The sequence below is a fragment of the Pithys albifrons genome, chromosome 4, assembly GCF_047495875.1.
Source record: "Pithys albifrons albifrons isolate INPA30051 chromosome 4, PitAlb_v1, whole genome shotgun sequence".
NCBI classification, from domain to species: domain Eukaryota; kingdom Metazoa; phylum Chordata; class Aves; order Passeriformes; family Thamnophilidae; genus Pithys; species Pithys albifrons.
Window position 1 is genome coordinate 100664981 of NC_092461.1, and position 12314 is coordinate 100677294.

Here is a 12314-nt window from a genome sequence, read left to right on the forward strand (position 1 = left end):
AGCAGAAATAAACCAACCACTTGTGCATTTCAGCCTTCAAATGTCATCCACTGCCTTCTGCCAATCACTTGCCTAAAACATACAAGACTCACAAAGAAGCAAACCAATTCCTAGTTAGGAATTGTTCACAGAAGTGAGGAATCCAGAAGTGGCCAAAGGACTAAAACTGTCAGAAAACCAAGTTTGCTGACAAGTCTTTTGGAGTTAGCAGTTCAGACTTAAAACCACACCCCCAGTTCTGAATACATGTGGGTTCCCACATCCCCAAGCAATGATATAGTATGAACTTCATAAAACCCAAACTGAAGTCCAGTTTGGTAGAAGGACGTTCAAGTTTAAAAACTAACCTGTTTCAGTTTAGGAAACTTCCCAAAGCAACCTCATTTCCTGCCTGTGGGGAGCAGATAAAAGAAGGACCACGATGTGCAAGTCCTGGATTCCTACTGAGACGGGTCTGCTGGAAGCTTTCCATGTCGTGCCTCACCAGCAAAGTTTATTCAGGTCTCTGACTGGCACCAGCTAACGATTTTTGTCTTTTTAAATGTATAGAAGAGCATCCAGTTAATCTTGCACCAAGCAAAACTACCACCCAAGTCAAACATAACTCCCTAGAGTACCGTTAGTTAGCTTGTATCTATTAAGAAACTAATAAAATAAAGAGACCATCCCTTCCCCCAGAAGCATTCTACAAAAGAAAAACATTTCATGAAACAACATGCATGTCACCCACTAAGTTATTTTCTAAAAAGCTATCAATAACATTAGCAACCTTTTAAAGCTTAAACCCCACAAGTTTTGTGTAGCTTTGTGTGTGTGTATAAACAGACATGCTTGAATACACACAAAGGCAGTTCATTTTTTAGAAAAGAATATTCTGTATTATGAGAAACTGACAGCAGCACAGCAGCCAGTTAAGTGCTGTTCTGACCCTCCTCCTGCCCCTGCCATGTGATCTGGACAACAACATGCACCATAAGCACTGAGCTTAGAGTAAATTTACTTTTTGGAGACAAACTGAGTAAACACACACACAATCATTTCACATTGCTCAGCTGACAGTTACACAAAAGATGAATATAATAAGCAGCATTTCTGAAGATTACTTTTGATTAACAGCAGTTGGCTGCTGTCAGAGTGCAAATTCATTTAAAAAAAACCCCAAACCAACAACCAAACAAAATACCGCTTGAAGGATTGACATTTTGAATACTGCCATATTTCCTGTCCCAATCTTGCTGCTAAGAGACAAGTCTCAACTCCCTGAATGTAGGAGAGTGAAATCCAGCCTCAGGTAAAATGCAAGAACCAACTCTGGACAAAACCCAAAAGCAGAACACAATCCCATAAGCAAGAGCAACACAAAAAGCACCACTGAGTAGCATCACATTATTTACAGCAGTCCTACAGAGGGTGTTGTGGTTCAGTTGCAGCTATTACACACTGGAGAGGTGTGCAAAGAAGACTGGCCAAGCCAGAACAAAACCAAACAGAAAGACTAGTATGAGATGAGCAAGATACATTATCTCAACAGTTCACTTGAGAAAACAGCAGAACAGTAAAGCAAGACAGCAGTAAGTGCCATGTGTTAAACTTCACATATAACATGTCAAATAGTAAATATTGTAACAGTGTAAATTAGCGTAAAAGCAACCCAGACATCAAATAGTGGGGAAAAAAATGCATAGCCCAAGAGTTGCTCAGCATTCACTTTGATGAGACCCTTCACCTGACTCTGGGAATCTCACGGGGTAGAAAAAAAAATACCTGAATGAAAAACTGTCCTTGCTGCTGAAGACGCAATACACAGGGAAGATACCTCAGGGGGGTGTCACAGTTTTGTAATTAAATAATGCAGCTTTTGGATTAAAAAGATTTACATACACAACAGGGAGGGATTTAAGACAATAACATACTCCAAAATGAACACAGAGTGACCTATTTGTCCACAATGCAACATGGTGGCAACCTCTAGAAAGTTTTAGCTGCTGTACACCATGTCACACACCATAATTACAGCCACCTTTGTGAACCATGTTACCTGTGCTTTGTAGCAACTATATCCCATAACAAAGGCAGGTTTCTGTCATGGTGCTTACCTTGGCAGGACATTGGGATCTACACAGGAATTTTCCTTCCAAGTGGTTTGTAAGTAGAAAATACAACAAATAAAAGTTTGCAGAATGAATATTTTCAAAACAAGAACTGAGTTTAAGTTATTCCTAAAGTTTTCATTAAAATCTTACCAAATTAAATACTCAAATTCAAAAAGGGGAAAAAAGCAAAAAACAACAGTTTGTTAGCAAGGTTTATGATTTGTAAAGGATATCATTTTCCTCGTCTAAGGACCCTTTCAGCTATTTCTCCCTTGCTGTACCCTGTTCTCCACAGCACCAGAGTCCTGTGCTATATCAAGCCTTCATGATACATTTCAGATCAACTGGAACTGCTGCACACCGTCATCTCCAGACCAGCTTCTGGAAGGAACAAGGTCAGGACATCCCAAAAGAAAGTTTCATCCACAACTGGAGGATTCTGGACACTGGCCTGCTTAAAATGATATTCCTTTATAAGATCCGAACATTGGTATTCTCAAAATTTTGTATCATTATTTAGGTCCTCCCAAATTTGGCTGGTTGTCCAGTCTCAAATTAATGAAGATGTCACTTGAGAAGACAAGTGTTGAAAAGTTATAGTTATTTTGCAAAGCAACATTTCCACCTCAATGGCACAGATTCCTTCCATACACAAGAACACAGGTTGTTCCTCCAAGCCATATCACAAAGCCAATTTCCTTACAGTACAGAAGCCTGCAGTTTTAAAGTCCTCCCCCTGTGCATGAGAAACTGCCTCAGGTGCTAAGAGTTGTAGCATCCAGTTAACTTTTCACAGCAGTGCTGGAAAGGATCCACAAGGATCATCAAGTTGAACTCATGGCCCTGCACACAACCATCCCCAAGAGTCACAACATATGCCTGAGAGTATCATCCAAACATTTCTTGAACTCTGTCAGGCCTGGTGCTGTGACCACTTCCCTGGGCAGCCTGTTCAATGCTCAACCACTCTGCAGGGGAAGAAACCCTTTCTAATATTCCACCTAAACCTCCCCTGACACAACTTCACACCCATCCCTCAGGTCCTGTCACTCACTGGTCACCACAGAGAAGAGATCAGTGTCTGCCCCTCTTCTTCCTCTTATCAGGAACTTGTAACTGCAATGAGGTCTCTCCTCAGTCTCTTCTTCTCCAGGCTGAATATACCAAGTGCCTTGTCTTGGTTTGAGATCAGCAACTGCCAACCCCCCCAAGCACAGAGAGAAAAGCCTCCCTCCTAACACCAGGGAAAGGGAGGGGAAAGAAAAAAACACTTCAAATGGCATTTATACTAAATCTACATATATTTTTCACAGAAAGAAAGAGACAATTAGAAGAGAGTACAAATATACACTCACACAAGTCTGCAACAACAAGTTCCCCACCTCAACTTCTTAACGAACACACAAATTCTACTGTCCTAACTACACATTACTTAAGAAGAAGCTTATTCCCCAGGGAGACAAACTCAAGCAGAAAGGAGAGACCCAGAACAACACATTTTACTTTCCTGAGGTACCCTGTGAGCCAGTGGTGGGCCTGGTCCTCTCCATCCCCCCTGGGACAGCATCGTGTGTCCTCCCAAGAGGAGGCTGAGAAGTGACTGCCTTAACCACTCCCACACTGGTTCCTACTGCCCTGGAGATGATGTCATAATGTGGTATGGAATACAAAATTACTGGCTAGAAGAGGTCAGCTGTCAGCTCAGCCCAGCTCAAGTCAGCTGACAGCTTCAGCCTAGTCCAGACTCCAGAGCCCAAATCTAGGCCCACCTGGGTGAACCCATAACATGCCTTCAGCAGCTCCTCATATGGCTTCCCCTCAAGACTCTTCACCATCTTTGTTGCCCTCCTTTGGACACTCTCTAACAGCTTAATATCTTTCTTACAGTGTGGCACCCAAAACTGCACACAACATTCCAGGTGAGGCCGCCCCAGTGCAGAGCAGAGCAGGACAATCCCCTCCCTTGCCGGGCTGGTGATGCTGTGCCTGATGCCCCCAGGACATGGTTGGCCCTCCTGGCTGACAGGGCACTGCTGACTCAGATCCAACTTGCTGTCAATCAAGACCTCCAGGTCCCTTTCTGTGGCACTGCTTGCCAGCATCTCATTCCCCAGTCAGTGTGTTCATCTGAGATTGCTCCATCCAAGTGCATAATCCAGCACTTTTCCAAAGAAAGTGGGCAGATGTCAGCTGGTCCCCATGCCACCAGCTGGCACCACAGTCAGCGCCCACCTAACCTCATGCCCAGCACACAAGGTCATCCTGGGCAGAAGCATTACAGAAAGAGCACCCACCAAGGTACAAAGAGCAACTGCCAAGGTGTCTGATGAACTTGGCAATAGTTAAGGATGACACACTTCAATTCAGCCCCCTATATGTGATGATAAATAGTGTCTTGTTTGGTCAGCAACAACAGCAGTACATTTTAAGAGAGGTCCTTAAACAAAATACCTGACTTTTGATAGCCTCTACAACAGAAGGCTGCTCCTTCCACTGTCAGACATAAGGCCTTCTCTTATTTAAAAATCAAAGAAAGAACTAAATCAGTGACAGAAAGGTGAATGATTTATCCCCATGGCAAGACAGTGAAGGACAGCCATAAGCATTCTTCCAAAGGCAACTGAAGATAGATTTCCACTGCACAGGCAAAGGCCTTACCAATACTGCCCTAAGATAAAATGGATTTTTTGGTCCAGTGGTCTATTAGCATCAGTAGCACTATTGAAACATAACTGCTGGAACACATTCACAAAGACTAATTTTAAGCCTTAACACTTCAGTCTGAATCTACTGCATGCAACAACAAGCCTGAAACCTCAAGCTCCATATGTTTTTAGGTAAAAAGATTTCCATAAATAATCTGCCTTAGAGAACGTATTTTAGAAGTCAAAATGAAAACTGAGAAAGTAAACTTGTATTTGGTATTTTATTTTTAAAAAGAAGTAAACTCCTGTAAACAAAATCTGGCATTTCCTTTTTTTTAAATTAGTGCTGTGTTGATATGCCATCTGCACGATGTGATTTCAGATAAGCAATTATTCATGTTTAAGCTTCATTCAGAGCAAGTTTTAGCCTGTCTTAGAAAATTAAATAAATAAAAAACAAATACATTCAAAGGTGCTGGAAATTACTCACCAGATTCTGTAAACAACATAATTTAGACTCCTCAAACATCCAGCTCTCCTGTCTACTCAATAAAACGTTGGAGAACCAAAAAAGTAAATAAAGGCAGTACAGTGTAGTTTATGTGACTAATCAAAAACACTTAGCTGCCTGAGATTATTACATACACAGCATTTAGGTGAATTTTAAAAAGAACTGGTTACTGCTGATAAGTGTAACAATGTAGCAATTCATGTAACACACAATTTCCTAATAATACAGTTTATCTCCTGTTTTGGAAGTTGCATCTTGAACAGGTGTTATCCTTGCCCTAATGTATCTCATCAGCTTTGAGACAAGAAGCAATTTGGGCAAATTCTGATGTTCTGTAGTTCCACAGTGGATGGGAACGCTGCGTGAAAAACAACAGACATTTTAAAAAGCATTTGCAGTTGTCTTCCTGAAATCTCACCTAAGATATCAGCAGGCAGCAAATGAGAAAACAGCATTCCAGAAGCTCAGCTACTTTTCTCCATCCCTAAAATGGCACACCATAGTACAGCATCAGCCTACAAAGCCCACTGTGCTGACAGCTACGTGCCACAGATGCCACTCCATGAACTTCCACACAGATATTCAGGTTGCTTTTAAAGCACACAGCAACTGGGCGATCCCTCAGAGTGCTACCCGTCCGCCCTGGATCACAATCACCTCCTATTAAAGACCAAGTTTTTACAGCAGTTGAGAAGTTCAACTGTCAAAGGCATCAAAAGCCTGAGTAGGTTATGAAAAAATGCCTCTCTTTTTCAGTTTTAGATTTGTACTCCTCTGCATCACCCAGAAAGAAAGTATCAAACCAGAGCTTCTCAAGGTTTCTCAGTAATTGATAATGCATAGGAGTTGCCAAGAAACACAGACCTATGAGCACATTAATGATGCCTTGGACAAGTTACCTAAACTGCAAGATCAAAGTTTTGGTCATAGGGTTTGGGACTTTTTTAAAATTTATTTTATTTTTTAAACCACTCTTCTACCTACTTTTCAACACAGGTAATGGTCCATACTACAAAGATTAATTTGCAACATGACATGTAGTCTGCAATCCCAGGATCCAATCTCCACTCTGAAGGAAGGAGAGAGGTGAATTAATTAAGAACACCTTACTTACACCAACCCTCCTTTTCCCCACAGTCCCTGTCAGGTATTTTGGGAACAGTTAAGCTCTCCTTCCCTTCACCAAGGGCTGCAAAGGACTGTGTCAATCACATTCTTCCCCAAAAGTTGTACATTTATTGAAGTGAGCAGTCCTCTGAATTCACAAGGAAGTTCAGAGATGCATCCACACCTTCTTATTGCTGAGGTAAACACCCCTCAGTAACGTGATTTTTTGCAAGTGACCAGAACCCTTTCAGCTCTGGGGAAAAAGTAAGATTTCTCCTTTCAGCTGGAATCCAAAGAGGCTGTGATTGCAACTTCTAGGGTCATGTCATCTATGCAGAAGTTATTCTAGTGATGGTATCAAAGGAATGAAACCCCACAACAGCAAGAATATCTCTAGCCTAAAGCTTCTGACTTCTTCAACTCTTCAAAAAGCAGATCTCATTTGGCAATAAATGAAAGGAACTGTGGAATCTGCTCTACAAGTGGTGGTTTCCCCCTTTCCTTTTCACAATCCTCATGCATATTTTGGATGTGAGAGGTGTATTCTTTGGCCATTGGCATCTGAACTCCCAAAGAATGAAGAAGACCTCAGGACCATCTCCTTAGCTCCATCTACAAACTCTCAATAACAACAACAAAAAAAAAGGGGGGGGGGGTGGGGGGGGGTGGAGTGTGAGATCCTATATGATTGCCCAATACTTCGAGGAGAAGCCAAATATCCTATAAAGTTGCCTAAATATATGGTGGGCAACACATATACAATGCTGCTAAAAATTAAAGAGAGCTTAACACTAGCTGGCAGGGAGACAGACTTTCTCTGCTTGCCATTGGTTTGCCTGACACCAGCTGACTGTTCCAGTAGTCCTTCACACTAGCAGCAAAGCAGCTGAAATTCATCCCTGATGCAACTCCAGCGAGACTAATACGTTTTCACAAGAACGAATCAGGTCCCGTATATCTAAAACCAAACCCACTAAAGTTTCACTGAAACGAAATTACAGGAGTACAATCTATGGATAACAGCTGGAGAACATTAACTCTCCCCCCAAGCCTTGCCGGGGTTAATTTTTTTCTTTCTGTTCAGACAGGAAGCAGTCATATACCATACTGCATAATATAAGGATCCTGGGATATAAAGACGAGTAGAATAGGATTACAAAGAGCGCTCTACAAGTTTTTAGCGAAGTTAACGCTGCCATAACCCCGGGGCTGCCTTCGCATCTCAAGCTGCAACGCTGCCCCACCAGTATGAAGGGAGGCAGCACTTACCTCTTATCTATGAAAAGCAAAACAAAAACAAAACCAAGGGTGCTTTTAAGGGTCGTAACGCAGTGGGAGCCCATGGATCGTGTCATGGATCGTCCCGGCTAGAGAGGGGGGGTCCTCCCGCGGCGCCCCTCGCCCAGTCACCCTCCTGCCCGACCAGGACGACTCCCGCTGCTATTCCAGCACCCCTCTTCCCGCCCCCCCAACTCACCCTCGCTGCCGTACTGCTTGCCATTGTTCGCGCCCATCCTGCCGCCTTCATGCTCGTCGCCGCTTTCCCACGCCGCCGCTCAGCATTGCTGCCGCGGGACGCCGAGCGGCCGCGGGCGGTGGAGTGGAGCCGGGGGCAGCGCTGGGGTAGAACCCCCGAGAGATTTCACGGCGACATGTTCAAAGCAGCCTTGTAACTTCCTCCGTTTCTTCTCAGGGGGCCGACACCCTCCCTTCCCCACCCTTAACAAAAACAAAAAGAAAAAAAAAGAAAAAAACACTAAAAAAAAGGAAAGAATCAAAAATGCGTTGTATTGGGGCGCCCTGCCCGCCCCGGTTTCCAGCTGCGGTGTCAGGGCAAGGGAGGCAGCTCCAGTTATAATCCACAAGCAGAACGGGCGGGACGGGCCTCCAGGCGCTGCTCCACCGCCCCGCGGCCGGCGCTGAGGCTCCAACGATGCTTCAGCGCCGCTCCCGCCTTCCTCCTCCTGTCCTGCTCCTCCTCGCAGCCCTGCCGCTGCTGCCGCCTCCACCGGGAGGCCGCCGCTAGCCACTTGTTGCCCGGGGAGAGAGAAAGGGGAGGCTCCGCCGCAGACTTTTGTTAGCGGCAGGCGCCTCCTCCCGGCGCCCCGCGCCGCCGGGCCGGGGGGAGGGAGGGGATGCAGCTGCAGGGAGGGAGGATGGAGCCCAGCGCGGCCCCGGCCTTTAAAGACACAGCACCCGGCACGGGAGCTCCCCCGACCACTCTCCCCCTGCCTTCCCTGGGGTCCCAACAGAGCGCCTCGGGGGCCGCCCCCCGCCTGGCTTCCCTGCACTTCTTGCAGGGCTCTGCGCCAGCCCCGCTGCCCTCCGGCTCTCCGGGGCTCGCCCCCAGGCGGAGTCTGCGGGCTCTCCCCGGGCTGCCGGGGGCAGGCGCGGCTCCCAGAGACCCACCCGGGGCGGCACTGCCCGGCTGTCCTTCCGACGGACGAGTCCGGCCGTCAGCGCTGGGCATCTCTCACCTGTGCGACTCACGGGCGCTGTCACAAAGTCATCATGTGTAGAAGGAGGTCGCATAGGCGGATCATTTACTTCTCGTTCCCTCCGGCTGCTCCAGAGTGGGAGCTGTTTTCGCCTTGCAAATAGTATTCCCGCAGGCACTCAGCTCCAGTGAATCACTCTTGGCATTTGCCGCCACATAGAAGAAAAAATAACCAACTGCTTAGCATCCCCAAAAATAGTTCTCCAGGTATCCTCTAGGGCTGGCACTTCGGGGAAAGATGTTTCGATTTAATTTAGCTTTCTTAAAAAACAGATTCTTCTTCTTTTACTCCAAAAGACAGACTCCAAAACTCCCAAGACCACTGAGATTTTCAGGAAATCAGAAGCATATATGCCCATTCAGCTCAAATATTAGGGCTGTTATTACAAACTCTGAGAGGGACTCACCTGCTGTTACAAGTGTCTAACAGGACTTCACGTATCTGAAATGGTGGAGTGTTATCAATGGACTCCATTGATGAAGTAAGTTCCTTTCCTGAGAGCAACCCATGCAAACTACAGAACTGGGAGGCAAGGGAGTCCACACCACTTCTGCCTGGCAAAAGGGTTTGGATATCAAGAGGTGCCACCAAACAGGGGTGAGGGTAAACTCCATGAGTGGACAGGTTAATACTGAAACTGCCAGTCCTAAGAGGATGGTTGTCCTCAACAGGCTAAGAAAACATAACAATTAAGATTGCTCCACACAACTTAGTCAGATTAAGTGGTAATCGGGGTAACCAAAGTTCTTTTGGAAAAGAGTCAGGTTGAAAAGAAGGGAAAAAGAAGGATGAAAGTTTGAGATGGGTGGAGAGAGACTCTGGAATAGGCACAGAACAACAGTTCAGCCAGGTTGGACCGTGGGGCCTCCCCTCTGTCTTGGCCAGATGGTTCTGGCTCTGTCTCTGTTGCCAGGTCAGAGTGCATCAATCAGGAAGCCACATCCCAGGTGCGCATGGGTGGTTGCACACATACATTACCACAGGGAACAGCACAGGTACACGTAACTTCACCTGAAATGTGGGTTACACAGGTACCTTCAGGAGGTGTGTGGAGACAGGGGACACATGCTTCGACAAAAGGGATATGTGATTGTAGCCCACACAGTCTGGGGAGCAGCATGCCCACAGCCCTACATGTGTGAGACTAAGACTATTTAGGATTAGTCATAAAAGGATCTTTAGAAGTTTATAGCTCTTTATTGACATTTTGCAAGTATCTATTATAGTGGTTTATGTTTTATGCTGATACTTATCCTCGTCATAGAGTTTATTGATTGCCAGGTCATTATATATCCTTGTGAAAAAGACAAAGCTGCTTTAATCCTGATTTGATTTAAACCATGAGTTGAGCAGTTTTCCCTGCACTTCACCGTGATCTTGTGTGTGAAAAAGCCTCTCTTCCTAAACATATCACAACATACACAAAATTATAGAATCACAGAATATGCTGAGTTGGAAGGAACCCACAAGGATCATTGAGTCCAACTCCTGGCCCTGCACACGACCATCCCATGAGTCACATGAGGTGCCTGAGAGAATCATACAAACACTTCTTGAACTCTGCCAGGCTTGGTGCTGTGACCACTTCTCTGGGGAGCCTGTTCCAGTATCCAAACACCCTTTGGATGAAGAATCTCTTTCAAAGATCCAGCCTAAACCTCCCCTGACACAACTTCAGACCATTCCATCGGGTTCTGTCACTGGTCAGCACAGAGCAGAGATCAGTGTCTGCTCCTCCTCTTCTCCTCACAAGAAAGTTGTAGATTGCAGTGAGGTCTCCCCTCAGTCTCCTTCAGACGGAACAGACCAGGTGACCTCAGCTGCTCCTCATACAGCTTCCTGGATGCACAGATATTTCTGAGCAAATTACATCTCTGTCAACATACACAAATGTTATATGGAACTACAGAGACAAAAGTATCAACACTGAGAGCACTATAGAGAAGGTGTCTAAAAGATGAAGTTTTGGGAACAGTAGGTTAATTTAAAGAAAAAAAAAAGTGCATTTTCAGTAAGAGGCGGGCTAATTACCTGAGGCTGAAATGTGTACCAGCAGCACAAATGACTGACAAGTAATCAGGCAATGTTTATTAGGCTCTAATCCCATCACATACTGATTGCTAACTTTCTCCTTATAAAAACATTTTGGTCCTGATTCAATACAGAATACTACAATACTATACTACACACCCTTCAATTCTCAAAAATTGGTGAAGTTCTAAGCAAATAGCATCTTCTGGGGTCAGACTCATCTGAAGACCAGCCTAATGTCTTTTGAAACTAAATATTGTTTAGTCTAAAAATAGAGTTTTCTGTAATCAAGTTTTAATTTCTGACCACTGACATTAAACAAACTTAGTAATGTGCCAAGGTAAGCAGGCTTTGACAGGCTGTGTGCTTTTAACATTCTCTGCTTTCTCATTGAGAGTTATCTGCTTGGGCAGGGGTGGGATGGGGGGGAACAATCTGCCTTCTGTGAGACAGTAAAGTGTTATGGTGCATGGTTATTATTTTCCTCACATATGGGCCCACAGACTGCCAACAAAGACAGACATCCAAGTACTTTTTTCCCACTGTGTGGTTTGTTGGGTTTGAAAAACACACCCCAAACACTTGCTAGGGACTTACCTAGGGAGAGTAGGATATTAAAGGAAAAAGTAGGGCTTTCAACAGCACTGCAGCCTATCTTTGTCACTCAGGCCCTCACACGCAACTCAGCAATGGGCAGCTGTGGCTGGCACACCCAGGCCATACCATCTTCCCCTTGGCCAGTACTGTGGGGCAATGCTGCTCCCCAGATGTGGGAGAGCACATGCAGCCTCAGAACAACATGTGTCCCTGCTCCATGTGCAGCCCAGACGCGCTTAATTTCAGCCTGAAATACAGTGATGGGAGTACACACTGCAAATGACTCCTGAGGCAACCTCTCTGCTCCTCACGTCACGCTGTGTGCTCTGTATCCCATGGCAGTCAAGCACCCAAAAGTTTTCCTGTGTGGGTCATAGGGCCTGGAAGGCAGCTTCTAACTTTTAGAAAGCTGTGCATTTTTTGCAGCAAGCATTATTGCATATATGAGAGACATTCTCAAACCTGTTGGAAACATCATCTCACATAGACCCAAATGCATAGCTGTATGTAAATAGTTTTACATGGTTCAGAAAAAAAGTCTTCCTGAGAGGGAATACAGAACTTTCCCTCCAAATTCAACATGCAATGCACCACATCTAAAATTACTCCCTTTGCCAAGGGTAATTTTGCTTATCAAAAATGCACTGGTGCTTTGTGAGACCAGAAGTTCAGCTGTAAAGGGAGCCCTGTAAAGAATGAAGACATTAGACAAAGAAGTTACCACTCCATCAAGTTTATGACAGAAATTCCAGAAATACTCCACTATGACCAGAACAAAAAGGAAAGGGAAAGAAAACCTACAAAAAAGCAGAAACAACCAACCAACCAACCA

General features: G+C 45.0%; 1 protein-coding gene across 1 annotated transcript in view; it reads right to left on the minus strand.

Moving 5' to 3' along the window:
- The window catches only part of FBXL7 (F-box and leucine rich repeat protein 7), a 184225-nt gene extending 175798 nt beyond the window's left edge, over positions 1–8427 (minus strand). Inside the window, exon 1 of the mRNA XM_071553156.1 lies at positions 7834–8427. Within this exon, the coding sequence (XP_071409257.1) occupies positions 7834–7870 (37 nt within the window). The 5' untranslated portion in view covers positions 7871–8427. The remainder of the gene's footprint in view (positions 1–7833) is intronic.
- Positions 8428–12314: the final 3887 nt, after the last annotated feature.